This window comes from Mesoplodon densirostris, chromosome 16 (genome assembly GCF_025265405.1).
Source record: "Mesoplodon densirostris isolate mMesDen1 chromosome 16, mMesDen1 primary haplotype, whole genome shotgun sequence".
Taxonomy (NCBI): Eukaryota; Metazoa; Chordata; class Mammalia; order Artiodactyla; family Ziphiidae; genus Mesoplodon; species Mesoplodon densirostris.
The window spans coordinates 44,274,397-44,301,717 of NC_082676.1; the positions used below are offsets into that span (position 1 = coordinate 44,274,397).

Genomic DNA, 27,321 nt, shown 5'->3' on the forward strand with positions numbered 1-27,321 from the left:
AGTAAGTGTCCTGGAGCAAGGACACCTGCCCCCAACACCCACACAGGGCCTCTAGAGACGTGAGACGCGCACAGGGCTCTGGGTGGGGACTTCAGGCTCCCTACTTCCTCCTTCTAGCCCCAGATCCACTCAGATTCCCAGAGATGGGCTCCAGCCAGGGAGGGTGGGGCTGTCCCTGGGACCATCAGGAGTCACGGGCTGCCTAGGCAGACAGAGCTGTGGCCGGGAGCAGATCTTCACCCATCTCTGTGCCTCCAGCTGACTCAAATGTACCATGTCCCAGCACCTGCTTCTCCCACTTGCCATCCTTGGTAACCTCAGGGGACAGGGCATGGTTGTAAGGGGCCTGGCTTCTAACCTCTGGGGAGCTGGAAAGCGGGACTCCAGGGGTCTGCCTGGGGAGTGGGGTGTCAGAGGAGGCAGGGGAGGAGGACATCAGCGAAGGTGGGAGAGAGGCGTCGGGAGGGGAAGGAATAGCATATGAGAGGAGGAGGAAAGGAGGCCTGGGTGCCATGGGGGGATGGAGAACCTGTAAAGCTTGGGGGGAGGGGGTCAGGGAGGGCGTGTTGTGAGAATAGGTCTCCAGCCTCTTCCTGCCTCCATCTTTCCAGCCATAAGCCCCATCCCAGGAGCCTTCCAGGACTCAGGTAAGGCAGCTGGACTAGGTGAATATCACCCACAGAGGCAGAAAAGATGGGAGGGGTAGCATGGGTGCTGGCAGGGCGGCTGAGAGGGCAGCGAATTGGGGAAGAGGAAAGTAGGAAGATGGCAGCTGGGCATTGTCAAGGGCTGGATGTCACCAATATCTTCCTCTTTTTATCCTGTGACTCCCAGCTCTCAGTCCTACCCAAGAAGAACCTGAAGATCTGGGTAAGGAAGGGTGGGGGGCTGGTCCTCAGATCTTAAAGGAGGTTAAAGCTGGCTAAGAGATGAGGGAGGTGGAAATGATCAGAAGCTTAGAAGTGCCCAGGTTCTCTTTGTTCCCTGTTCGGGGGCAAACTGAAGTGGATTGGGGGATGGGGCTTTGCCCTGAGTTACCTGGGCCTCTGGCTTGGGGGACAGGGGCAGGTGATGACCTCCACGGTATCCCATTGCAGACTGCGGTCGCCCTGAGCCCTCTGCCCGAATCATGGGGGGCTCAGACGCGCAGCCGGGCACCTGGCCGTGGCAGGTGAGCCTGCATCAGGGCGGGGGCCACATCTGCGGGGGCTCCCTCATCGCCCCCTCCTGGGTCCTCTCGGCCGCTCACTGTTTCGTGACGTGAGTATTCGCCCACGTCCAGCCCCTTTCTTTCAAAAGCCAAGCCCGCCCCGCAGCTGGGTCCCGCGGACTCAGGCTAAATTGAAGCCCAGCTACCCCCGCCTCCCGGCCCTCCTGAAGCTAAGTGCTCTGCGGGGTATCCAGGTTCGGAGTGTGGTGAGGCCGCCAGCAGACTCCGCCCACCACTCCACCAAATATCCGAGTCTGAATTCCACCTTTCCAAAGCCCCCCATCAAGCACCTCCAAATCGCAACCGCTCCTCCCCCTTTCAGAAGTCTGTCTCAACCTCGATCGCCCCAGCCCCGAATCTGGATCGGATTCCGCCCCTCCTGGCTTCCCGCTGACCCCACCTTCATCCTGGTTCCAAGTCCCCAGCCCCACGAGGCCTGCCCCCTCCATGCGGTCCACCTAACCCCACCCCGGCCTTGGCCTTGGCGCAGGAACGGGACCTTGGAGCCCGCGGCCGAGTGGTCGGTAGTGCTGGGCGTGCACTCCCAGGACGGGCCCCTGGACGGCGCGCACGTCCGCGCGGTGTCCGCCATCCTGGTGCCGGACAACTACAGCGGCGTGGAAAGGGGTGCCGACTTGGCCCTGCTGCGCCTGGCCTCTCCCGCCAGGCTGGGCCCCACCGTGCGTCCCGTCTGCCTGCCCCGCGCCTCGCACCGCTTTGCTCACGGCACCGCCTGCTGGGCCACGGGCTGGGGGGACATCCAGGAGGCCGGTGAGTGGGGTGGGGGCGGGGGCGGGGGGGTGCGTCTCAGGAAGTGGGTTATTGGTGAGGTGGAGGGTACCAGGTGGGGCCCCAGGGCAGCCCGCACTGGACGCTTGACGGGGCCGTTCCTGAGATGAGGCTGTAGGAAGAAGAGCGGAGAGGAGCAGGAAGGGACATTGGTTTGGGATGTGGTGGGCGCAGAGATAAAGATATCCAGGAGGCAGCTGGAGGGGACCAAGCTGAGCCCTGGGGAACAGGGGGCTGCATTCCTGACTCACAGCATTTCTTCTCTGGTTCTGCCCACAGACCCCCTGCCTCTCCCCTGGGTGCTACAAGAAGTGGAGCTAAGGTTGCTGGGAGAAGCTGCCTGTCAGTGTCTCTACAGCCGGCCTGGTCCCTTCAATCTCACTTTCCAGCTATTGCCAGGGATGCTGTGTGCTGGCTACCCAGAGGGCCGCAGGGACACCTGCCAGGTGAGGGGAGGCCCCTGCACCTGCCTGAAGGGCCAGGCAGAGTCCTCACCAATAGGAAGCAGTATGAGTAACAGACAAATCCCATCTCTCTCATATTTCTGAACCCCATCTGCAAAAAGAGGGCAAGGTTGCCAGTGGATGGGATCGATGTGAAGATTACAAATGGACAGAACTTGGGGCTCAACAAATGGGCACTATTATCGATGGCAGTATAGCACAGTGGTCACATGCCAGACTCTGGAGTGTTAGCCTGGTTAGAAGCTCAGTGCCACCACTTATTAGCTGTATAGCCTTGGCCAAGTTATTTGACCTCTCTCTGTGCAGATTTTCTCATCTGGAAGATGGGGATGGAAGTGTTACTTGTCGGGAGGTTATGATGATTAAATAAATCATCATATGATTTATTTAATCATCATGATAAATAAATTTGTACATGTAAAAAACATTTAGAACAGTGTGTGGTCCTTAGTAAGAGCTAAATAAGTATTAGCTATTATTATTACTATTATTATCATTATATTATTATCCCATATCCTAGCCTATAGCACAGCACCTATTACTTAGTAGATACTCAACAAATAGTTATTTTTTAAAATGAATTAATCCTTCACAGAAGGGAATTTTCCAGATAACCTGCTGAAGGCCAAAACATGATATATTTTAACCATTTTCCCCAGAAATGTTCCTCCAATGGCACAGAGCTTTGAGGGCACTCAAGCATGCATGGTGGTGCTGGGGATTCAGGCTAGATGGTTTTCAGGGTCCTTCCCAGTTATGAAGTTCCAGGACCTAGGGACATAATCCCTGCCTTCTTGAACAAGACTGCCAACGATTCAACTTCCTCTAGACCAGTGCTGTCGAATAAAACTTCCTATGATGATGGAAATCTTTTCTATCTGCATTGTCTGGTATGATAGTCACTAGCCACACTGGCTATTGAACATTTGAAAGGTGGCTAGTGTGATCAAGGAATTGAATTTTAATTTTATTTAGTTTTAACTAATTCAAATAGCCACATGGGGCTAGTATCTACCATATTGGACAGCACAATTCTAGATGATTCTGCACCTTCTTTGTAACCCTCCTGGGGTCACAGAGGTGCCTAACCTGGAATATAGTGATATCTTAGGGACAATGCCCCAGCATTAAATTGCCCCAGAACCCTTGTTTTAGTGTCTGTTCCTGGTAGTTCTTCCTCCTTACTTGCCTTCAAACTGTCCCTTCTTGCTGCTTTTCTAATAGCCTATTTCCAACAGCCTTTTCCTCCTGAATGCTGGCATCTCTGGTTTACTTTAACAATTTAACAAGGAATTCTAACAACTTAGAAATCAAAGGCACGGTTTGTTTGAACTATTTATTGAACAAGAATCATTGGCTGTGAGTGAGACCTGCAGGCCTCTCTGGCATGGCCTTTAATGCGTTAGCTTGGTGCTCCTGGCTTTGACTGCTCATCAGCCTTTCTGCTTTACAAGGCTTTCTTCTGGTTAGAGTTGTAGGGATTACAGAGGACAAGGCACAGCCAGCAAAGGTTTCTAGGAGAAGGTGGCTGTATGTAGGGCCAACCAGAAGAAGTGTAGAACCTTTGCGAGGTGGTCCGGTATAAGCTGGTGGGTCTCTGGGCTGATCCCATGACACTAAGTCATCTATCATCAGGGAGACTCTGGGGGACCCCTGGTCTGCGAGGAAGGTGGCCGATGGTTCCAGGCGGGAATCACCAGCTTTGGCTTTGGCTGTGGACGGAGGAACCGCCCTGGAGTCTTCACTGCTGTGGCTCCCTATGAGGCATGGATAAGGGAACAGGTGTTGGGCTCAGAGCCTGGCCCTGCCTTTCCCACCCAGTCCCCGGAGCCCCAGTCAGGTCTCCCCGAGCCCACGGATGAGAACTGCACCATCGCCCTGCCAGGTGAGCTGGGGCAGGACCCCTGGATGTCAGCTGGATCTGGGAGATTTGAGTTCAGGTGGAAATTGCCTGGGGTTCAGGAAGCCCCCTCACTCAAGCCTCTCACCCCTCAGAGTGCGGGAAGGCCCCGAGGCCAGGGGCCTGGCCCTGGGAAGCCCAGGTGATGGTCCCAGGATCCAGACCCTGCTATGGGGCACTGGTGTCTGAAAGCTGGGTCTTGGCACCTGCCAGCTGCTTTCCGGGGTGAGTGAAAACCCAGTCTCAGGCAGATTCTTGCCCCTTCCCCCATCAGTCTGAGACACTATCTAACTGGCCCACCCCTTCCCCTGGGTAGGATAGGGGTAGGGGAGTGGGGTACCATTGGGAGGTGTATGATCCACCTCAAAAATCGGGGTCCTAGTCTCTCTGGGGCGAATAGAGGGGTAATACGAATTCGACCCAGGATTGGGTTGGGGGGGTTGTCTCAGGTCCGGGATGCAGAATCCTGCCTGGAGATCCAGAGTCTAAGCCACGGGTGGAGGTTTAGAGCCGAGCATCGGGATCCAGCCCACATCCCCAGTCTCCCCATCCCGCAGCCGCATCAGCTCAGACCTCCCACCCCACGACCTGGACAACTGGCGCGTGATGCTGCCCTCGCGCCCGCGCGCGGAGCGGGTGGCACGCCTCGTGCCGCACGAGAACGCCTCGTGGGACGACGCCTCGAACCTGGCGCTGCTGCAGCTGCGCGCACCCGTGAACCTGAGCGCGGCCCCGCGGCCAGTATGCCTACCCCACCCAGAACACTATTTCCTGCCCGGGAGCCGCTGCCGCCTGGCTCGCTGGGGCCACACGGGTGAGCAGGGGCCCGGCTCGGGCCGGGGGTGGGGGTGGGGGCGGAGCCGGGACGGACACCACCGCAGCGCAGGCCTCCTCCCTTTCTCTTCCAGAACCAGTGCCCGGAGCCGGTTCGCTGCTTGAGGCGGAGCTGTTGGGCGTCTGGTGGTGTCATTGCCTGTACGGCCGCCAGGGGGAGTCAGTGCCGCCGCCGGGAGAGCCGCCTCAAGCTCTCTGCCCCGCCTACCAGGAGGAGGAGGTGGCGGGCCGCTGCTGGGTGAGCGGCAGGGGGAGGGGCCCATGGGTCTGAGTGGGAGGGAGGGGCAGACTGGGGGCGAGGCCTGAGAGAGACAGGAACTGGGCTCGGCGATCTGGGGACGGAGGCGGGGTTAAGGCGGGGCCAGAAGGACTTTGGGGAGGGGCAGCGAGACCCGCCGGGCCTTTTCACTACCTCTAGGTTTAAAGAGAATCCTAAACTGAGGGCCGACTTATTACACAGATTTGTATTGGAGCCTGGCTTGGAGGAGGTGGGATTTGTTACGTCCGAGTACGCGAGAGTGTGGCGTCCAGGAAAGCCCCGGGACCTTTGGCATCCCCTCATCAACTGGCACACACGTAGAGGCTGGTAACACACACACTCTCTCGCTGCAGAACTACTCTCATTGGAGCCTTCTATGCCGGGAAGAGGGGACCTGGTTCCTGGCTGGAATCAGAGACTTACCCAATGACTGCCTGCGTCCCAGAGCCTTCTACCCGCTGCAGACCCACGGCCCATGGATCAGCCATGTGACTCGGGGAGCCTACCTGGAGGACCAGCTGGCCTGGGACTGGGGCCCTGAGGGGGAGGAGACTGAGACACAAACTTGTCCCCCTCACACAGAGCATGGCGGTGAGGAGGTGCCTTTGGGGCTTAGGGGCTCCTGGGAGTGCTTAGATCCATGGTAGGGGCTTTGGGGGTCAGCTGTTGGGCCCCCACTGAGGGAGTCGCCTCCTCTCCCTAGCCTGTGGACTGCGGCCAGAGCCGGCTCTGATGGGGGTCCTGTGGCCCTGGCTGGCAGAGGTGCATGTAGCTGGAGAGCGAGTCTGCACTGGGATCCTCGTGGCCCCAGGCTGGGTCCTGGCAGCCACTCACTGTATTCTCAGGTGGGTCTCACCCATCTCCCTGGCAAGTGGGAAAAATTGGAAGATGGGCCAAAGGACTCTTTCAATAGAGGTTTGTTCTCCTTTTAGGGCTTTTATAGCACAGGGTAATTGCTGCGACGTGTTTTGAGACAGAAGAGAGATTTGGAAGGAGGAATAATGAATGAAGGAGTTAGTGGAATGACCCTGGAGATTCATTCCACCCTTTCCCCTGGACTGGGAAGGACTTTATCAGCAATGAGGGGAACAGGAAGTGACACTGGACCTTGTTCCAACAGGCTGGGCTCTACCACAGTGCCTTATATTGAAGTGTACCTGGGCCGGGCTGGGGCCAGCCCCCTCCCACAGAGTCACCAGGTATCCCGGCTGGTCATCAGCATCCGCCTGCCCCGGCACCTGGGACTTCGGCCACCCCTGGCCCTCCTGGAGCTGAGCTCCCGGGTGGAGCCCTCCCCATCAGCCTTGCCCATCTGCCTTCACCCAGGGGGTACTCCCCTGGGGGCCAGCTGCTGGGTGCTGGGCTGGAAGGACCCCCAGGACCGAGGTGAGAGCCCTGGGTCCTGGGGGTGAGAAGTGGCTGGACACCAGAATCCCTGGGACAACCTTCCTTCCTCTCTCTAGTCCCTGTGGCTGCTGCTGTCTCCATCTTGACACCACGACTCTGTCACTGCCTCTATCAGGGCATTCTGCCCCCTGGAACTCTCTGTGTCCTGTATGCAGAGGGGCAGGAGGACAGGTGTGAGGTACGGAGCCTGGGTATCCTGGTCCAGGCAGGGGAGAGGCAGTGCTGGGCAGCTGGACACCAGGGAGAGGGCAGGGTTGGAATTCTTGGGTGCTGGGTCTCAGATAGAAGGAAGCAGTGCTTCCTGGCTGAACCTTGAGAGAGACCAGGGGCCAAGCTGCCTGAGGATGGAGACAAGCTGTGCTTTGTGTCTGGGCCCTAGAAGGGGCAGGGGACCAGAAGGAAGGGTAAGAGACCCTTTTGGTCTTGGCTCTCATGCTGCAGGTGACCTCAGCACCTCCGCTCCTGTGCCAGACTGAGGAAGGCTCCTGGGTCCTCGTGGGCATGGCTATTCGAGGCAGCAGGGAGCTATTTGCCGCCATCGCACCCGAAGAGACCTGGATCTCCCAGACAGTGGGGGAGGTGCATTTCCTGCCCCCCAGTGGCTTCCCCCACTGGCTCCCAGAAGGCGGTGACCTCTGTCCCCCTGACATGGCCAGGGCCTCAGGTTCCCCTCGAGCTGCTCTTTTCCTGCTGCTACTGACCCTCCTGATCCAGGGCTGAGGGGGCCTGGGTCCCTGGGCCACCTCCCCTTCACCTCCCCCACCCCCTCCAGCCCTCTACTTCCCACCTGGTGGGGCTGGAATGTGGCCCAACCGGCTCTGTTCCCTTACCCAGAACCTCCAGAGCGCCCCACCCACCTAGACTGCAGCGGCTTCAGACAATTGGGCCTCAGTGCCCAGCTATTTTGGGCCCTGGCATGCTTGAGGGCAGGGGGAGCCAGCGGACCACAAAGTTGTAAACAGAGACACGCGTGGCCTTGTGGCATTGCTGGGGGCTGGCTGAGGGACCCGGGGAAGCTCCAGGGAGCGGGCCTCTCCCTCCTGAGCCTCTGTGAGTCAGGCCTTGGGCTCCCAGAAAATGTATCCCTGATAATGTGGCATCTGTCCCTCATTCCTGCCCCAGGGCGGGGGAGGTCGAGTGGCCAGCTGGGTGTGTGTTACCTCCCCAGTGGAATCAGCATCCCCAGCACGCACCTGCTGGACACCTCAGCCCTAGCTCTCTTGGACCCTGCTGCCCCTCCCCCCAGAGCAAGAAGGACTGAGGGTGAGGGTCAGAGGAAGGGTCCAGGAGTCTGGGAATCCAGGGTCTGTCTGCCATATCCTGTACCCGCACGGAGCCTCCCCCATACACATACCCTGATGAATGGTGCCCCAGAGTGTTCACCTCCAGTGTCCCCAGTACACACACATGACACTTGTACCGTTCAAGGGTCCACCACATCCTGCCCAGTGCCCCCAGGGTTTGGGCCCCATCAAGAGTCCCCTGTATGTACATCTCACTACCTCCGCCCACCCCCACTTACCAGTGCGCCTCCCTGCATTCATTCAACCACGTTCCCTGCTAATTGCTAAGTCCCGGCAAGGCTCGGGCCTTGACAAGCCCATGAAGTGCTCCCAATGTGGTGGGGAACACATGGACTGGGGATCGGGAACACATGGACTGGGGATCAGGAACAAGTCATAGAGGAGGTTCTAGCAAAGAATAAGGGCAAAGGGAGACCCATCCGGGGCAGGAGGGGTGCTTGGGGTGGAAACCAGATGCTGAGGGTGGCAGAGGGGTCACCTCTGGGGCTGGGGTCACCACCTCTGAGTTGAGTAGGCAGAAGGTTGGGGAGGGGGGACCTTACAGGGAAGCTGGAAGTTCTTGGGAGATTGAGAAGATGGGCAGAGGTTCTTAAAGGCCCTGGCTAATCGTTTTTCTTTTTTTTTTTTGGTCGCACTGCATGGCATGCAGGATCTTAGTTCCCTGACCAGGGCTCGAACCCCTGCCCCCTGCAGTGGAACACAGAGTCCTAGCCACTGGACAGCCAGGGAATTCCCGGGCCTGGCTTATCTTCAGCTGCCAGAACCCAAAGAGAATATTCCCCTGCATCTATCTCCACAGGGACATACACCCCTACCTGCTCTCCATGAGGCAGGAGATTGATGGGCCTCAGGCTGAGTAGCTGGAGTTTGTCCCCTGTGGGCAGATACTCCAAGATGAAGAGGAGGAGGCGCTAAGCCCCGCCCAGATAAGAGACCATATATTTCTCGTTCTGGAGGTCAAGGAGACCTTCCCAACTATACATGCGCAGAAAGGCTCCTCAGAGGTCAAAGTAGGGGGTGCCACCCCACAGTAAGTGATGCCAACCTATCCATAGACCTCTTTGCTAGAATCCGTCTTGGCTAAGAGTTGCTCACGCACACGTGGGAGGACCCTGAGGTAAACCAAGTACAGACTCAGAGGCAGAGAAAGCAAGATGATTGGCCAAAGGAAACCTGGAAGAAATGCCCCATATAAGTGATTCAGACTACCCACGAGGTCGCGACTCTCTGAGTCCACCCGTGTGTCTATCCACACATACCCTTTTTCCTCCTAATAAACACTTTACTTGTTTCACTACTTTCCGTCTCTTTGTGGAAATTCATTTCTACACAGCTGACGGGACAGGGCCTTGTCACTGGCCACTGGTCCCTGGTGGTCTAGTGGCTAGGATTCAGCGCTCTCACTGCCACGGCCTGACTTCAGTCTATGGCCAGAGAACGGAAATCCTGCTTCAAGCCACTGCAGGCTGAGGCCACCCAAGATCACCCATACCCCGTCAGTCACTCGTATGTCATCCCCCACAAACATTTAATATACCCTGTCTTCTACCCAAACCCACCCACAGTGTTCAGGGTCTTCCCCCTCCACCCCAGCTTAGACCCCTTCCTGAGTCAGTCTTTTTTTTTTTTTTTTCAGAAATGTATTTACTTAATTTATTTATGGCTGCATTGGGTCTTCGTTGCTGCGCGCGGGTTTTCTCTGATTGCATTGAGTGGGGACTACTCTTCGTTGCGGTGCACGGGCTACTCGTTCTGGTGCTTCTCTTGTTGCGGAGCACGGGCTGTAGGCGCGCGGGCTTCAGTAGTTGTGGTTCGCGGGCTCTAGAGCGCAGGCTCAGTAGTTGTGGCTTGCGGGCTGTAGAGTGCAGGCTCAGTAGTTGTGGCGCACGGGCTTAGTTGCTCCGCGGCACGTGGGATCTTCCCGGACCAGGGCTCGAGCCCGTGTCTCCTGCATTGGCAGGCGGATTCTTAACCACTGCGCCACCAGGGAAGTCCCCCGAGTCGGTCTTGTCCCCTTTCCCATTCCAGGAATTCCCTGCCCTCCAGCCTGGGCCCTGAAGTCCTGGCTCAGAGGTCCAGACACCTAGTCTTATGGAAGGTAGGTGGACAAGTGGGGCTCTGTTTTTCTAAAGCTTGAAGCCAACACACTTTCCCAATTGCCCAGATTCATACACTCACAGAGGAAGCTCCTGACCCCCAACCCAGGCACATGGGCCTCCTTTCCCTGAACCTAGGCCACCTGCGCCCTCCTTCTGAGGACGATTCACCTGGACCACCCTTCCCCATCTTTGCCTTGTTAACACCTTTTCATAATCCCTTTAGGTCTCAGTTCTAAAGGCACCTCCTTGAGGAGCCCTTCTTGATGCCAGCCTAGGTCAGGCTCCTGTAAGTGGCTCCCAGAGCCCGCATTCTTCTTTCTCCATCACAGTTCGTAGCTTGAAATTATTCCATAATTGCTTGTCATTATATGATTCAAGACTGTCACCCCAACTTCACCATGAGCTCAGGGAAGGCAGGGACAGTGTCCACTTTGTCTCCTGTGCCTGGAACATATTAGGCACTCAGTAAGTATTTGTGGAATGACTTGCACCACCAGACATGCTCACCTCACCTCACCACGTGAAGATGAGGCTGCAGGCTCCACAGAAGGACCTGAAGAGGCCCCAGCCCGGGGGCGGGCCTGGCTGTCCTAGGCTCAGATGCCAGGCCTCAGGCAGAACGGTGGGAGAAGCAGCTGTGGCCCCCACGGTAACACAGGCCAGCCCGGGCCCTGGGGGCATAACTGGTCGTGGAGACCTGAAAGACCTGGGACCGAGAGCCGCTGGGTCAGGAATCCAGCCATCCGGGTTTCCAGCCCTGCCTGGGGCTGCTCAACCCAACTCCGCCCCCCCCCCCACCCCACACACACACCAGCCTAGGGGTCTGAGAGGACTCAGGACTTTGGCAACGAGAGAGGCCGGCTGAGCTGAGCAGGGAGGGCGGGGCCAGGGGAGGGGCCGGCAGGTAGATGTCCTTTCCCAGGAGCTGCCACTCTGGAAGGAAGATCTGCTGTGTACCCAGGCCGTGCTGGAGACTCGTCCTCACTGCCGGCTGCGGAGACCCCGGCGTTTACTCTGAGCCCGCTGCCTGCCTTCGAAGCCGTCTTGGACACCTGCTCCCGCTTCCCTCTGGTCCTGCCACCTGGATCTTGCCTTTGAACCCCAGCCTGAGGTCCCTTCCTTTGGGTGCCTGGTGTCTTCCCAGGGCCCCTGGTCCTGGGTCATGGCCCAGAGGGCAGGCCTGGGGCCTAGGTGGCTGGAGGCTCTGGCCACTCTGCTTTTGCTTGGATTATTCCGGAATGAGATGGGTGAGTGTGTGGGGGTGGGGAGTGTGGAGCACGGGGTGGGGAGGCGGGGAGGAGGGCGGCCGGTAGTGCACCGGGGCCGAGGGTATAACCCTTTTCTGGGGCACATCCCTTATTCTGGGCTCAAGAACCCCCAGCTTCAGCCTCCCTGGCTCTTGGCCTCTCCCCTCAGCTTTGGCTTCCTGGCAGAGGCCAGCCCTCTGGAGAAGCAGCAGGTAAGGGGGCGTCTGGGCACTTGAGACTTCCCTGCTTACCCCTCCCTCTTTCTCTTTCCCTCCAGGAGCCGTTGGGGCTGAAGGTGAGGCTCGCCGGGGAAGTGGGGGGAGGGGAAGGGGAGGGGGAGGGGCCACGGGTTCAGATTTCCCTGGGGCGTTTGAGTGCCTGACCCTCTCTCTGCAAGGCCGTCTCGTTCACGCCTGTTGTCTTATTTAGGTCCCCCAGTAGCTCTGGGAGGCGAGGATTACAGCCCTCGTTCTTTGGATTAAGAAACTGAGGGGCAGAGAAATGACTTGCCCAAGAGCACACAGCCAGTAAGTGGCAGAGCTGGGATTTAAACCCAGGTCTGACTCCAAACGTGGGTTGTTTTGAGGGAAACAAACCAAGGATCCATCTCCTTGGCAATCCCGGCTTCACCATGTACTGGCTGTGTCTCGAATGCCAGTTCCCTCACCTCTAAAATGAAGTTGAGGGAGTTCCCTGGGGGTCCACCGGTTGGGACTCCGCATTTTCACTGCCGAGGGCCCCCGGGTTGGGGAACTAGGATCCCACAGGCCGTGTGGTGTGGCAAAAATAAAATAAAATAAAATGAAGTTGATTCTGGGGATTCCCTGGTGGTCCAGTGGTTAAGACTCTGCGCTTCCAATGCAGGGAGCACGGGTTCGATCCCTGGTCAGGGAACTAAGGTCCCGCATGCCATAAGTGCGGTCAAAAACAAAACTTTTTTTTAAAAAATGAAGTTGACTCTGTCCCTCTCCTGGGGCTGCAATGAAGAGTCTGGAAGATTAAGGAAGTGAAAGCCCCTTTGGGGCCTGGCGTTGCTTGAACTGCTGGTCTCTATTGTCCTTTTTACAAGGAGAGGGGGAGGAGCCTCACTGGGTGGTTTTCCCTGCTTCTGAGCAGGTGACTTTGTGAAGGGCACTTGGGTCCTGCTCCAAACAGCGGCCTCTGCGGGGGTGGGGCTGTCCTGGAAACTAGACATTCACACCCTGGGAGCCCGGCTGTTCCCTTCGTTTGCTCAACACAGATCCACGACTCCATCCATGTGCCCAGCCCTGTGCTGGGTGCTGGGGACATGGGGATCTGCCCTTGTCCCTGCCCCTAGGGAACGCCCAGGTTGGCTGGTTGAAGCAGACACCGTCATAACGTGGAACAGCCACGTCTGGGAAGCACGGACCTCGGGAGCTCTGAAGTGTCGCCTCACTCAGCCAGCAGGGTCAGGGCAGGCTACAGAGGGACTGAGAATTTGAACCCTCTCCATAGGCAAATAGCAGTTTGCTGAGCGAAGTAGGGATGAGGAAAGGCATTCTAGGCAGAGTGACCTGAATAAGCCAAGGTCTGGAGGTGAACAAGTGTGTGGCCCGCTGTGACAGGGTGTCCAGAGGGATGGCTGTGCCATGGAAGATCTAGAGTCTCTCGTAAGGGCAGTGAGGGCCAGGGAAGGATTTAAGCGGGGGTATGACCTGGCCAGATTAGTAAGGAGTGGAGCAGATGGAAGGCAGGAAGGCCGGTGAGGACAGAAGCTGGATGAGACCTTAACTAAGCACTGGGTCGAGGGTAGCGGGGGCGGGCAGAACTGACCGTGACTGGTGAGCCATGGGATGGGGACACAGGGTGGCTGGTTTCTGTGAACTCACTCCCCAAGCTCCAAACCAGACCTCCTGGGCTATGTCGGGAGTGGCAGGGTCAAGGATGTGGTTTGGGGGACCCCGAGGACCTGACCCCCTCCCTCCCTTTCCTCCCTGGGCAGCCTCCTGCGGCGTGGTCCCCCAAGCACGTATCACAGGTGGTAGCGATTCAGCCCACGGCCAGTGGCCCTGGCAGGTCAGCATCAGCTACAACGGTGCCCACGTGTGTGGCGGCTCTCTCCTGTCTGAGCAGTGGGTGCTGTCGGCTGCTCACTGCTTCCCAAGGTACCAGCTGGGTAGGGGGCAGGGCGGGGAAGTCGAAAGTGGGCTGGAGGTCAAAGTTCAAGGATCAGTGTAGGTCAGAGGTTGGAGGTTCTTGGGTTGTATCTAGGGATATCAATAAAGTCTGTAAGGATCCGTCAGGAGTGAAGGCCAGAGGTCACAGGTCACAGGATAAAACTAGGATGCAGGGTGGACCCTGAAAGGTCAGGAACGGAGGTTGGATGCCACAAGGCAATGGGATCCCAGTCTCTCGGGTCCCAGCCTTCGCCCCTCTGCCTGCAGGGAGCACCACACAGAGGACTACGAGGTAAAGCTGGGGGCCCACAAGCTGAACTACTACAGCTCTGACACCAAGGTCCGCACGGTGGCGCAGGTCATTTCCCACCCCAGCTACCTCCAGGAGGGCTCCATGGGTGACATCGCACTCCTCCAGCTCAGCCGCTCTGTCACCTTCTCTCGCTACATCCAGCCCATCTGCCTCCCCGCCGCCAACGCCTCCTTCCCCAATGGTCTCCAGTGCACTGTCACGGGATGGGGCCACGTGGCCCCCTCAGGTGAGGGTGAGGTGGGTGCTGACGTCTAGAGGCACGGAGGGAGCCGACGCAGGGTAGGATGCCCTGGGTAAGCATCTTTTGCCCCCACAGTGAGCCTACAGGCCCCCAAGACAATGCAGCAACTTGAGGTGCCACTGATCAGTCGTGAGACCTGTAACTGCCTGTACAATATCAACGCCAAGCCCGAGGAGCCCCACTTTATCCAGCAGGACATGGTGTGCGCTGGCTATGTGAACGGGGGCAAGGACGCCTGCCAGGTAAATGCGGGGGGTCCAGGGGAAAAGATGAGACAGGCGTGCCTTGGGAGATGAGGGCTCAGTGGGGCTGGCACGGATGGTTGGAGGCCTGGGGTCTGGTCCTGACAGCTGCTGTGTGGATTTTCTCCTCAGGGTGACTCTGGGGGCCCACTCTCCTGCCCAGTGGGGGGCCGCTGGTACCTGGCAGGCATCGTAAGCTGGGGTGATGCCTGTGGGGCCCCCAACAGGCCCGGTGTGTATACTCTGACCTCCAGCTATGCCTCCTGGATTCACCACAAAGTGGCAGAGCTCCAGCCTCAGGTGGTGCCCCAAATCCAGGAGTCCCAGCCTGATGGCAACCTCTGCAGCAACTACGGGGCCTTCAACTCTGCCCCAGCCCCAGGCTTGGTGAGACCCCTCCTTCTGCTGCCACTAGGCCTGACCCTGGGCCTCCTCCGCCCACAGCACAACCACTGAGCTACTCACCCTGGGAGCTGACTTGCTTCCGGGACCTCCACATCACACCCAAGGGCACACGCCTGCTCCCAGGATGCCTGACTTTGAGCCACTCCTTCCTCCCGGGACCCTGTGGGAGTTCAAAGCACCATCCTGACCTTTGAGCTGTAACCTCCACCACAGGAGTTTACTGCCTAAGAGTCCACTGGCTAGAAACTCTGGTCATCTCCATCTGCTGTCCACAAGCCTATCGGTTGGGCTCCTATGGAGCCCCCAAGGACCCTCAGCTATGACATTGGGCCCCGGCTCCCCACCTGTTTCTAGAAGACTGTCCAGATGCCTGCTGCTGAAAGGCTGGCTGTAGCACCTCACCTGCTCTGCCTGATGAGCCCCATCATTTCACCCTCTCACTGTTTTCTGGGCTGGGGCTGCCTCTGGGCAGCATGCTTTCAAGGACAGAAAGGGCCCCCCTCTTGCCTCACTGGCTGCCACGCCCCCCTGAGCCCCGACTCCTGGACTCCGGAGGACTGAGCCCCCACCGGAACTGGGCCCCGACTTGCACCTGGTGTACGGGGTTAGACGGAGCGAGATGGAGTAAAATGTTCTGAGCACAACTGGCCGTGTGTGTGTGACGTGAAATGAGGTCCATCCGCTCTGGGCCTCTTCCTCACACCTCCAAAGTCCAGAGCCACTGGCAGAACTTACTTTATTAAAAAAATGACGAGGGCTTCCCTGGTGGCGCAGTGGTTGAGAGTCCGCCTGCCAATGCAGGGGACACGGGTTCATGCCCCGGTCCGGGAAGATCCCACATGCCGTGGAGCAGCTAGGCCCGTGAGCCATGGCCGCTGAGCCTGCGCGTCCGGAGCCTGTGCTCCGCAACGGGAGGGGCCCCAACAATGAGAGGCCCGCGTAACAACAACAACAAAATGACGAAACAGGTCTGTACATATTTACAGGCTGGGGTGCAAGGAGGCACAGGTCCAGCAGCAGGGGCACAGGACACTCACTTCTTGGAGAGTTTGACTTGCTTGTGCTTGGGGGGTGCCCACTTGAGGCAGACAGAGTCCACTGTGGGGAGAAGAGGCATGAGAGGCAGGACTGGGCCTCCAGGCCAGGCCGCTCACACTGGCTGCTCTGCCCTGGGCCCAGGCCAGGTTTCACCTCGAGGTGAGAACAGGGGCAGACTGAGTCCTGGGGAGGGGGCTGCCCCAGGCTTCGGTCCTGGGAGCTGGTCAGACTGGCTGGGGATCCGATGACAGCAAAACAGAGGCCTTGGTTCACGGCAGTCCTTACATCTACCCCCCCACCCCCCCCACCACACACACACCCTGGGCAGACTCCACCCACCTGTTATGGGTGGTTTCTTATACTGGGCACTTTTGAGGTGTTCCTCCACCAGCTTGGGTGTGACACAGATCACATGCTGGCCCTTCCAGTACTTGACCATGTTGAGGGACTGGAGGGTGCTGATGATGTCATTCTGGGTGATGCTCGTCATCTGGCTGCAGAAAGGGATTAGAGCAGATGCTGGAGAGAGCTCCCTTGTGGGGTTTGGCTGGGACAGCAAAAGGGGACAAGGAGACAGTTTGATGGCATCACGGCCAATCTTAGGAGAGTCCCTCCCTCTTGAGGGTTCCAGGGGCCTCCCTTACCTAAGGTCCTTGATGGACAGTGTGCCCCGGAAGTCTCGCAGGATCTCCAGAAGGACCCAGGACCAGTAGCTGCGGTAGCTGAGCTTGCCCAGGTCAGACAGTGGCTTCTCAGGGGAGCCTACTGTGCTCTCCAGCTTGGACAGCTCATAACCTGGCAACAGTGGAAATGAGGAAACTGAGGACCCACCCTGCCCTGGCACCCCTCACCACAGCTGCCCTTCCTGGACAGGCCGGGAACCACTCACTGAAAGCAATGAGGAACTTTCCATAGCCACGGCGCTGGTAGGGGGGCAGGGTCAGGATGCAGGCCACGTTGTTCCCATCTGGTGACTCCTTTTCCTGTAGGGGTGGGTGGTCAGGACCTCTGCAGAGGCTCAGCCCCTGCTTCAGGTTCATTCTCCCCCTCTCCCTCAACCCGGGCTTCCCAACCCAGCACCTTCGAGAAATAGCCGACGATGTGGGCTCCCTGCCTGTCCACCTCGGTCAAAATGTAAAAGACGAATGGCTCCACGTCGAAGTACAATGTCTTGTGGTCCAGGAAAAGCTTGGCCAGCAGACACAGGTTCTGACAGTAAATCTGAGGGGTCGCGAGGTGGAAGCAGGCTCAGGGAGCAGGCGTAACTCCACCTCGCCCCATGGAGGCCTGGGCAGGAGCTGCCGCCCTGCCCTGCAAGTGCCAGGCTCCAGACAGCAGCCAGTGCCAGCACGGTGAGAAGTGGGATCCTCACCAGAACAGTCATGTTTAGAATTGGAAGGAGTCTTAGAGTCACGTTCTGATGGATGGGGAAACCGAAAATCAGAGAGCTATGCGCGCTCAAGGAGGTAACAGCAGAGCTGGACCAGTCATGGCTACCGCTTCCGAGCGCTGAAGAGGAGCTCAATCTTCACAGACACGAACTCTTCTGTTTCAGGTCAGGAAACAAGCTCAGAGGAGACAGTGGCTCGCTCAAGGTCCCATGGCTGGTGAGCACTAGGGCAGGACTCAACCTGCTATATGAGTTCTGACTCTTCATAGCTGTGTCCTCAGCACCTAGCTCAAGGCTAAGCGTGAAGCTGGGAGCTTGGTAAATGTTTGCTGAATGGACGACCTTGAGCCTGACTCTGCAGCCTGAGCTGTCTGCCCACTCAGCCACACCGGGACAGAGACCAATGTCAGGAGGGCCAGTGGGACCTGGAGGTTGGTTTCATGGCAGAGATCAAGGACACCTTTAAAATCCACTCTCGTTTGACTCAACAATTGTGTGAGCCCAGCGCTGCTAGACCCATTTTGCTTAGGAGGCAACGGAGGCTCTGGGGGGCAGTTGGGGGGAGTGCTTGCCTGAGGACCCAAAGCTGGGGAAGGCAGAACTGGGAAGAACACCCAGATCTCCTGCTGGGGCCCCTCCTTCCGCCCCCAGCCCCACTCATGCTCAGGAGGGCAGAGCAGGGGGCTCTGGTGGGGCTAAGAATGGGTATTTCCCAAGCTACTTATCATAAGGCTGACAGAGGCCCATGTTTACTAAGCCCCTATTCAATGCCAGGGACTGTGCTAAGTACTTGACTTTGCTGTCTCATTTACTCCACTAACAAGCCTGTTAGTTAACTATTAGCATGACTCCTGTCTTAAAGATGAGGAAACAGGAACAAAGGACCTTAAGTAACTTGTCCAAGGTCAGCTAGGAAGTGACGGGGCGACTTTGAAGCCAGGAGCCACTCAGAAGCCAGGCCTCTGCATCTTATACTCCACTGGCCTTCCCTAGGAGACCTTCCCAGATTGACCAGGCAAGGGTCAAGTTTTCAACGACAGCAAAGCAGGCCCCAAAGGCCCCACCCTGCCACAACAAAGTCCTTCAGGAACAAGGAACTTAGCGGTCTGAGCCACAGAGCTCCCTGGCAGGAAACCTCACACAAAGCAGTTCACACCCAGGAAAAACAAACACCTTTTCTTCAGGCAAAAAGAGAAAGCAGTTTTTAAGAACAGCCTGAGGCAAGACAGTCTCCACTCTGGGTTCCAAAATCGCCTGAACCTAAGCCACCCCAAGCTACCCCATCAGAAGGCAAGTCCTCAGGGACAGAAGGGAAACCCAGAACTCGCGGCTGGCACCACAGGGCCACGAGTTGACTATGCACCAACCACAGGCCGAGTGCCAGGCTGAGCACAAGCCCGCAGTCCTCTTCACACACTAAGGCTGGCCTCTACCCTTTGGCGCCCGTGAGGATCGTCGGGAGGTGCCCAGCGTGTCCCCCCACCTGCCACAGTGCCTCCCCCCGGGGCTCACCTTGTGGTCTTTGCCGTCCACCTCGTACACAGAGATGTTGCTCTTGCGGTAGATCTCCTTCCCCGGGGGCTGCCGCCACTGGCACTGGCCCTGGGGGTGGGGACGGGCAGGGGGAAGCACAGGTATGAGGCCCCAAGGCTCCCCGCTAGGTGCCCCATCCCGCCGAGTGTGGCCTGCAGCAGGCCTCTGCTTCTCTCCACCTGGAGACCCCGGGCTCCACCCTTTACCTACATCGAGTAATCCTCCCAACCATCTGAGGAGACGCATGCTATTTTACAGACGGAGAAACCGAGGCACAGTAACTGGCTAAGTAACTGGCTCAAACATCACACAGCGAGACGGGTTTTAAGTCCAGCTCAGCCTGGCTCTGGAGGACTCTGGAGGGCTGGCACCCATGACAAGGGCATTTCCCAAACCACATACATTTGCCTCAGTGTCTACCCTGTGGGAAACACACCACTGCCCTGCCCCAGCAGGTCCTCCGTGTGGATTAAAGCTTCCCGTCTGTCCGCACCACATGGTCCCATGGCTCGGGGCTGTGCTTACTTCCTCTTTTCCACAGGGGAACCTGGCACTGGACTGGCCTTGATAAACATGTGCTGAGGGCAAGGGACCCCAGAAGGTCCCCATTCCACAGAAGAGGAAACTGGGGTCTGGGGAGGGTCAGCAAGTTGGCCAAGGTCACTCCGGCAAAGGCAGAGTCAGGCCTGGAATCCAGGTCTCTCCAGCCGGGGCAGCTTTTCCTTGGACTCAACTGCTCTGGACCTTGCCTAGTGCCGCTGCCTCAGCCGGCCCTCAGCCTCTATGCCCACCACCGCACTCACCAGGCCCGGCCCGGCCCGGCCCGGCCCAGCCTCACCAAGTGGAAGCGGTAGCTCTTCTCGTATTTCATGTACTTGAGGCAGTACTCGCAGAGCCAGAGCTTGGGCTGTTTCCCATAGTCTTCAGGGAACGGGGAGAAGTACCAGGCGTCGATTTCGTAGTTCCCGATGTGGATCTTGTCCACATACTTCACCTTGGTGATCTGTGGGCGAGGTGGGAGTGAAGGGCAGGGGATGGCTCGGTCGGGGCAAGGGATGCCGTAGGGAAGGGGTGCCCCCAGTTAGGACCCCCTCCCCTACTTACTGCCTCATGTTCCTTCTCCAAGGCTGCTGTTGTGGGGTCCATCTCTGCATAGGTCTGAGTGAGAAAGAGCAGTGGACACAGGTGAACAGAAGTGGAGGTCAGGCCACCCCTCCCGTCCCAGAACCCAGCACTTCCCTCCTGTCTAGCAAACCTGTTTCACCCGGTTTCGGAGCGGACTGGTCCAAGTTCCTCTCCCATCTGCCCACCCACCCATACGTCCCAGACACTCCTGATGCCCAAGTTTGGACCTTTTGCCTGATGAACAGGGCTAGGATCAGGAGGCCTGGTTCCAGTTCTTGGGCTGGTAAGAGCTTCAGCTGTACAACGTGATCAATCCAGCTCTGCCACAGTTGTTGTGAGACAGATGACATAATGGGCTTGGTCTTCCGCTTCCACAGCAGGAACTGGTGCGGACTCCCCGGTGTGCCTGGACCTCTTTCCTGCCCATGGGACTACTCCCAGAGGGCCCTCCCACAGGCACGTCAGGCTCTAGGTGTCCAGAAAGGAACTCAACCTTTCCTCCCTGCAAACCTGGTCATCCTCCTGGGTTCCCCATCTCACTAGGAGCATCACCTTCAGTCCAACTACTCCAGACCAATAAGAGGCCTGCTCTCAAGACTCCTCCTCCTCTCTCAGCCTGGCATTCGAATAATGGCCATGTCCTGTTAGCTCTACCTCCTTGTCATCTCTGGCACCGGTTCCCCTGTCCCACACCAAATAGCCACTGCCACCGTCTCAGGTCTGGATAGTTGACAAGGCCTCTGTAAATTCCCAGCCCCCAGTCTCAGCCCCCTGAGATCTGCTCTGCTATCGACACTCCTGTTCCTGGCCTCCATGCTTTTGCACATGCAGTTCCTTCCACCCTGAATGTCCTTCCCTCTCCTACAGCTGCCAGAAAATGCTTCCTCAGCCTGGTACCGAGCATGAGCCAGGCAAGTGCACGATGAGGCAGAACCTGGCGAGTGATCATGTGTAATTGTTTTTGCTGTGCTCTCCCTGTCCTTCAAGGCCCAGCACCCTGGGAAGGTGTGGTCAACAATCCCCCAGGAGGCCTGACTGCATTCTTCCGATGCAGAATACATTCGTTCCCAAGTCAGGAATTCAGTGGTCAACAACAGTACCCTCCGACTCCTCCTTCTTGGTTTCCCCCATTTTCCAAGTCTTTGGAAGGCAGGGACTACAAGTCAGGTGGCACTCACAGCCCATCTTGTTCCTAGGCCAGATGCTGAAGGAGGAACCAAGTCCAGCCTGACAGTGGACGCAGGTAGGCCTATGACCTACACCAGAGTAGATGGCAGCCTTGCCCTGTAGTTCAGAAGGGAGAAGGAGCCAGTCTTTTACCCAGAACCCCTTCCACAAAGCACTTTGCCTGGATGGCCTCATTTAACCCTTTTGGCAACGCTGAGATACAATGTTCTTACTTCTATTTTACAGAGAAGTAAACAGGCAGGGAGAAGCGAGGTCACTGGCCCTCGGGGACTAGCCAGCTGCCACTTATTCCAAGTACTAAGCACTTACGTCGTAGGCATTACTCAGAACAAGCCTGAGATGGGAGTCTTCACTCTCTCCACTGCACGAAAGAGGAAACTGAGGCACAGAGAGGTGAGCTCACAGAACTGGCACCCAGCACAGCTGGGCATGGGCCCCTCGCCTGTCCAACTCCACACCTAACCCCTGCAAAGATGAGGGAAGGATGATTTTCCTCCTCACATGCCTCTTTAAAACACATTTCCCAACTCATACAACAATCCTCCTCTGTAAATGCATTAAAGAACTACAAAAACACTACTTTCTGTAAATGCTGCAGTTTATTTAGAATTAAACATTAATTAGGCTCTGAAGAACCTTGCTGATCGTTAACTCGCTGTTACTGGTTCTTTGATTTTATCCCCACTGGCCCACTGTCAACCACCCTGCTGACTGCCAGCTTAGAGGTACACCTTTGTGACTTAATGTGCCAGCGCAACCTGGCTGGGGAGCTAAGAAAACCTTAGACCTGTGCTGTCCGGTAGTCACTAGCCACAAGTGGCTACCTAAATTTAAGTTCATTACATTCAAATAAAGTTTAATTCTTGGGACTTCCCTGGTGGTCCAGTGGTAAAGAATCTGCCTTTCAATGCAGGGGACAAGGATTCGATCCCTGGTCAGGGAACTAAGATCCCACATGCCGTGCAGCACAGCCAAAAAAAAAAATCTTTTAATAAAATTAAAAAATTTAGTTCTTACTCACATGAAACACATTTCAAGTGCTCAAGAGCCACACATGGGTAGTGGCTACTGTTTCGGACAGCACAGAGGCAGAACATTTCCATTTATCACAGGACATTCAGTGGACCGTGCTGCCTTAGATGGTGAGAGATCTTTTTTTTTGGCCACGCCATGTGGCTTGCAGGATCTTAGTTCCTGACCAGGGATTGAACCCGGGCCATGACAGTGAAAGTGCCGAGTCCTAACCATTGGACTGCCAGGGAATTCCCAGTGAGAGATCTTTCTAATTCAGGTATTTCAAATTTTTTTATCACAGCACTGTAAACCAACTGTCAAGTTTGTGTATATACATATATATATATTTGTATGTGAGATAAAAGCTTCTTAAAACAATACTTACCTTTAATAAAGTACAATGCACTATGGTATTTTCTAACTTGTCCTAGTTCTTCCATTTTTGAAATTTAAATGGTCACAACCCCACTGAACTAATTTGGCAATCTACTAACAGCCCCACAGTTTGCAAACCATTGCTGCTAAGCCCAGGACGAGCACTCAGAAGGATGGACTGGCACTGGTTGAAAATAATGAACGTCTGGGTGCCTCGAGAGCTCCATAAACCCTCCTCTTGTGTGCACACCCCATCTCACAAATCCAGAAACTAAGATTCAGAGTGGGAGGATAGAAACCCCCCAGGGCAGGCTAGCTTCGTGAAAAGAACCCAAGTTTTAGAATAAAGTGGCAAGAATGATGCAAAGAGCTTGTGCCCCAAAGTAGGACAATCTAGTTGGCCAATCTAATTTCTAACTGGATTCCTAAAACTACCTGTACCTCCCTTGTAAACTGGGGATATAATGCTTACCTCACAGAGTTGCTGTGAAACTTCACTGTGATCATATACTGAAATACTTAGCCTAATACTGTGGCTCACAAGCCTATAAATGTTTGCCATTATTACTCTAATCTCAACCCACCCTTTTACTAGCTGTGTGATCTTGGGCATGTTACTTAACCTCTCTCAGCCTGTTTCCTGTTTTCCTCAGTAAGAACTAATTATCCCTGTGGTGTTGAGTTGTTAGGGAGGATCTGATGAGCTTATACAGGCACAACACTCAGCACAATGCTTGGCAATAGCAAGTGCCCCAAATCACTCATTCTCTTCCTCCCCTTTGGACTTCAGGTCCATCTGTCAATGTGGCACAGCCAAGAGCGGGCATGAAAGGTGCAAGAGGCCTGAGTTCCAGTCCCAGCTGTGTCATTTCCTTGCCACAAGACTGTAGCCAAGCTCTCAACCTCTCTGAGCCTCAGTTTTCTCATCTGTGAAGAATACCTGAGAAGAAGTAGACAGAGTCCCCTACACACTGTAGGAGCTTAAGAAATGGGAGCTACTGTGGTTTTGGCACTGGGACCCAAGGGAGTCAGCAGAGGCAGCTAAGCCTCCTGCGGCCCCGGGGAAGGGGAGGGGCCCGGACCTTCTGCACGTGGTTGATCTCGTCATGCTTGCGCTTTTGGTTGCGAGTGATCTTTCGCTCAGGCTGCTCGGCCAGCTCGCTGAGGTACTTCTCTGAGTTCTTCTGCACGGCATCCTTCACTGTCTTGGTCAACGCCAGCCGGTTCTTGTCTACCCATTCGTCCAGTCGCCGGTTAACTGTGAGGATGGGCCATGAGGGTGCTGCCCTTCCGCCCCTGCCCCCCCAACACCAGACCTGGATACCCCACGTCACTCACAGCCCACATAGTGTACATAGAATTCCTCTCGGCCCTCCTGATCGTTCACTCGAGACTGGATCACTTCAGCAGAATCTGTGAAGGGAAAAGGCTAGGATCACCAGGAAAGAAAACAGGGCTGGAACAGAGTGATCCTTCACACTGAGGAGCAGTTTCCCAGATTCTGTGGCCAAATGTACGCTAACCTCACCTGTTCACATCTGCCACTCCCTTCAATCACTGTCTGAGGTGGGCCAGGTTGGGCTGTTATTCTTATTTTAGAGACGAGGAAAATGAGGCTTACCCAGGGTCACCTATTTGAAAAGTGATAAGAGCTAATACTTAACTGAATTTAAATCTGGCTCCAAATTCAATGTTTCTTTTACTATACTCAGTCGTTCATTTGTTCAGGGGTCACGAGGGCTAGCTGTGCAATCAGACAGCCCCACTTCCTAGCTATATTTAACTGAACAAGTTATTTTGGCTTTCTGAGCCTCAGCATCTTCATCTGTAAAATAAGGATAACCGTGCTCACCTCAAACGGTGAATTAATGGCTCTAAAGCTTTCGGTATAGCACCTGACAAACAGCCGACCATTCGATAAACGAGGAAGGCAACCACTGCATGTCTGGCCCTGTGCTGGGTTGCTGCTGAATACAGTGATGGATCATGAGCAGTCCTGCCCTCCGGAAGTTCCCACTTTGATAGAAGACAGATAGACAGACAATGACAACATAATGGTACATATATTATAGCTCAGGTACGAAGAAAATGTTGCATTTCTTCATACAGAAAGGGAACTTACAGAAGGGAACGACTCAGTCTGCCTGAAGGGGGTCAAGAATGGCATCACAGGGGATATGATGCTAAAAGGATGACTGGGGCTAGCCAGCTAAACAAGGAGAAAGGGAAAAAAGGGCATTCCAAGCAGAGGGCACAGGCGGTAAAAGGCATATGGCCTTCAGAGCATACAGCGTGGTCTGGTCTGGCAATGGCCTTTACTAGGGGTGCTGAAAAACAGAGAGGTTACAAAAATGAATGCCATTCTAAGGAACTTGGGGTTTATTTTGGAAATGAGGCAAAGCAATAGAAGGGAGGAGAAGCTCGCTTCTGTGTTCTGGTAGGTCCTCTCCGCTGGCGGCTGCAGGGGATGGATGGAAGGTGGAGTCAGAGAGACAAGGGAGACCATGGAGGAAGGAGGTTAACAAGAAAAGGGAATGAAGCCTAAGACTGGGCAAAGAAGTGGATTGGGAGCTCTACACACATTAGGAAGAACTTGGCGAACGCCCAACTCGGGGCGGGGGGGGGTTGTAGGCGTCGCCCAGGCAAGTCCGAAAGTCCGCGTTCTCCTCCCTTAGGCCCCGCCCCCGCCCTTAAACCCCGCCCCCTGGCCCTGGGACCCGCCCTCACGCCAGGTGCTATCCGGCCGCCGGCACAGGTACGTTTCTCCGATCTCCACGGTGACTTCTGGCTCGCCACGCGCCGGGGTCGGCGGAGAGACGCGGCCCGGGGACGGGGAGGTCCCCTCGACCGCCACATTCTCGCCGGGCCCGGGCTCGCCCTCCCCCGCGACCCCTGAAGTCGCCGCCGCAATCGCCGCGGCTGCTCCCTGTGCCGCCATCGCTGTAGTGGAAGTGACGCCAGAATACTGCGCCGCGCAGGGCCTTTAGCTCCGGGTCAGCGACTCGTGGCGGATGCCGCGGCAGACTGGAGGGGGGAGGGGTTCTGTTACGTAGCAGGAGCTCATTGGCTCGTGCGACGGTCTCCGCGGCGCTGGGCCAGATTGACGTGGACTGTGCTGGTTGCCCTGGAGTTGTTTTCCGTTTGGAACTATGGCTGCACCCTAGAGTTGAAGAGAGGAAAAAGGCTTTCCTGATGTGATGCCTCAGCTCGATATTTTTAAAGGTCCGGGTGCCTGATCAGGGGGCGCTGCCCCCACTTTACCGGGGCAGAGCCAAAGCAGCCTCCCTGTATGCCTGGCTTTAGGGCAATGAATTTGGGATTAACACCCATCCCCGTGCCGCCCACTTCCGCTGCCAAATACGGGTCTCCCGTCTTTGAAGACTGAAGAAATTGCCTTCCTTGTGAGATTGGGGAAAAGGACAGTTGGGGTGGGGGAAGCAGGACGGATGTGTGTCCTGGAACAGTCAGTGAATCTCTCACAGAATCAAGCCTTTGTAAAGAAAGGACCAGGTCCCCTAAACAGAAACTAGCCAAAGGCAGTGGACATACTGAAGAGCATCTGGGGCTTATTGAGTGAGGAATCCTGGGTTCTGCCCCTACACTGGGGAAGTTGTACAAGCACGTCCATTCCCAGAGTGTCGTTAAAGGTTAAAATATATAAGCCATATAACTATAAAAAGGTTGAACCATATACTTATCTTTTATGTATATAAAACAAGTGTATTGCACAATACCAGACAGGGTAGGTGCTCAAACATTCCCTTTGTCCTCTCTTAATCATCTTTGACTTATAATTTGGTTATTGGGCTTAGAAACAATTCTAAGAGGAGTGTAACGCTCAAGCCCTAAGGATGAGGTTATAGATCAGGAAATGTCTTAAGTATTTGTGAGGCATGGCAGTGGGAAGTGCTGGTAACTTGGCTTTTGGGGAATGAAGGAGTTTGGAGGGAGCAGTAAATGCCAGTTGTCTGGCAGCATGTGAAACAGAAGAAATAAAAATCAGGCAAGAAAAAAAAAATTAAAACTGTAGTACCTTTTCCCACTCTCCACCCACCCCTAGAACTATGTAGATGATTCACCCAGATCCCCTAGAATCTTTTTCTGTTGCTTCTTTGTGCTCATATTTCCTTTGATGGGCTTTCAAAAGCCAGCACCAGAGGCTTGTTTGGCAAACTGCCCCTCAGGCTAATAGAGCTATTTTGCCTCAGAAGAGATGAAAACAGACGTACCTCCCCAATCCCACTCAAATAGGGACATTAAACAAATGACTGTCCAGTGGAGGAGTCCATCAATGATTGTAGAGCTTAGCTCTCTTGCCTGGCCTCCTGCCCTTACCTTTCCCACTTCCCCCACTCCCTTCTGGGAGCACTTTCTCAACAAATCACTCGGACACAAATCCTCCTTTTAAGATGTGCTTCTAGGGAACCCAACCTGAAACATCCCTTCCTATAGCTTAAAACCTTCCATGGGTCCCTGCTGCCTCCAGGATAAAACCCGTGCTTCTTCACTGTAAATTCAAGGTCTTTCACCCTGACTGCCACCTACCTCTCCAGTCTCACCCCCTCTGCTCTGCAGCCAGCAGGATTTTCAGCCTGGCAAGTCACTATGGTTTCCCACCACCAGATACAATTCCTGTCTCCCCTCAATGCCCCACCTCCATCAGCAGTCCCACCAAGCAGGCCCTCAGGCCTTCTCTTTCCCTGGCAAGATAGGCAGGCGGTCACCTCACCACCTACTCCCTGGAGTCCTTTCCTTTTGCCCTCCCTACCAGGACCCCACTGTCCTCTGGGGCCTGCCAGAGCACAA

The 27,321-nt window shown here is 55.9% G+C and overlaps 3 protein-coding genes across 6 annotated transcripts; 2 read left to right on the forward strand and 1 right to left on the reverse strand.

The window, feature by feature from the left end:
* The first annotated feature begins 274 nt into the window (after positions 1–274).
* Positions 275–9,457, forward strand: PRSS36 (serine protease 36). Of its 3 annotated transcripts, none has more exons than XM_060077794.1 (15): positions 275–311; positions 612–647; positions 835–870; positions 1,098–1,260; positions 1,701–1,981; positions 2,279–2,445; positions 4,099–4,348; positions 4,459–4,588; positions 4,921–5,177; positions 5,272–5,435; positions 5,810–6,047; positions 6,160–6,301; positions 6,577–6,842; positions 6,920–7,041; positions 7,305–9,457. In XM_060077794.1, exons 1-15 carry the CDS (start codon positions 275–277, stop codon positions 7,581–7,583), a joined length of 2,568 nt encoding a protein of 855 aa, XP_059933777.1. In that variant the 3' UTR covers positions 7,584–9,457. The 3 variants fall into 3 exon arrangements, with proteins under 3 accessions (XP_059933777.1, XP_059933778.1, XP_059933779.1); XM_060077795.1 differs by having other exon boundaries at positions 5,272–5,420; XM_060077796.1 differs by lacking the exon at positions 6,920–7,041 and having other exon boundaries at positions 6,577–6,655.
* A 1,971-nt stretch (positions 9,458–11,428) lies between these two features.
* Positions 11,429–14,903, forward strand: PRSS8 (serine protease 8). Its single transcript, XM_060079205.1, has 6 exons — positions 11,429–11,513; positions 11,791–11,808; positions 13,477–13,639; positions 13,919–14,190; positions 14,281–14,447; positions 14,580–14,903. The coding sequence occupies exons 1-6, from the start codon at positions 11,429–11,431 to the stop codon at positions 14,901–14,903; spliced, it is 1,029 nt and encodes a 342-aa protein (XP_059935188.1).
* Positions 14,904–15,579: 676 nt separating this feature from the next.
* KAT8 (lysine acetyltransferase 8) lies at positions 15,580–25,461 on the reverse strand. 2 transcript variants are annotated; one of them, XM_060119997.1, is made up of 11 exons: positions 25,243–25,461; positions 23,854–23,928; positions 23,598–23,773; positions 19,918–19,971; positions 19,652–19,816; positions 18,793–18,882; positions 16,971–17,111; positions 16,780–16,873; positions 16,535–16,685; positions 16,230–16,384; positions 15,580–15,950 (listed from the first exon to the last, which is right to left on the reverse strand). In XM_060119997.1, exons 1-11 carry the CDS (start codon positions 25,451–25,453, stop codon positions 15,886–15,888), a joined length of 1,377 nt encoding a protein of 458 aa, XP_059975980.1. In that variant the 5' UTR covers positions 25,454–25,461; the 3' UTR covers positions 15,580–15,885. The 2 variants fall into 2 exon arrangements, with proteins under 2 accessions (XP_059975980.1, XP_059975981.1); XM_060119998.1 differs by lacking the exon at positions 16,971–17,111.
* Positions 25,462–27,321: the final 1,860 nt, after the last annotated feature.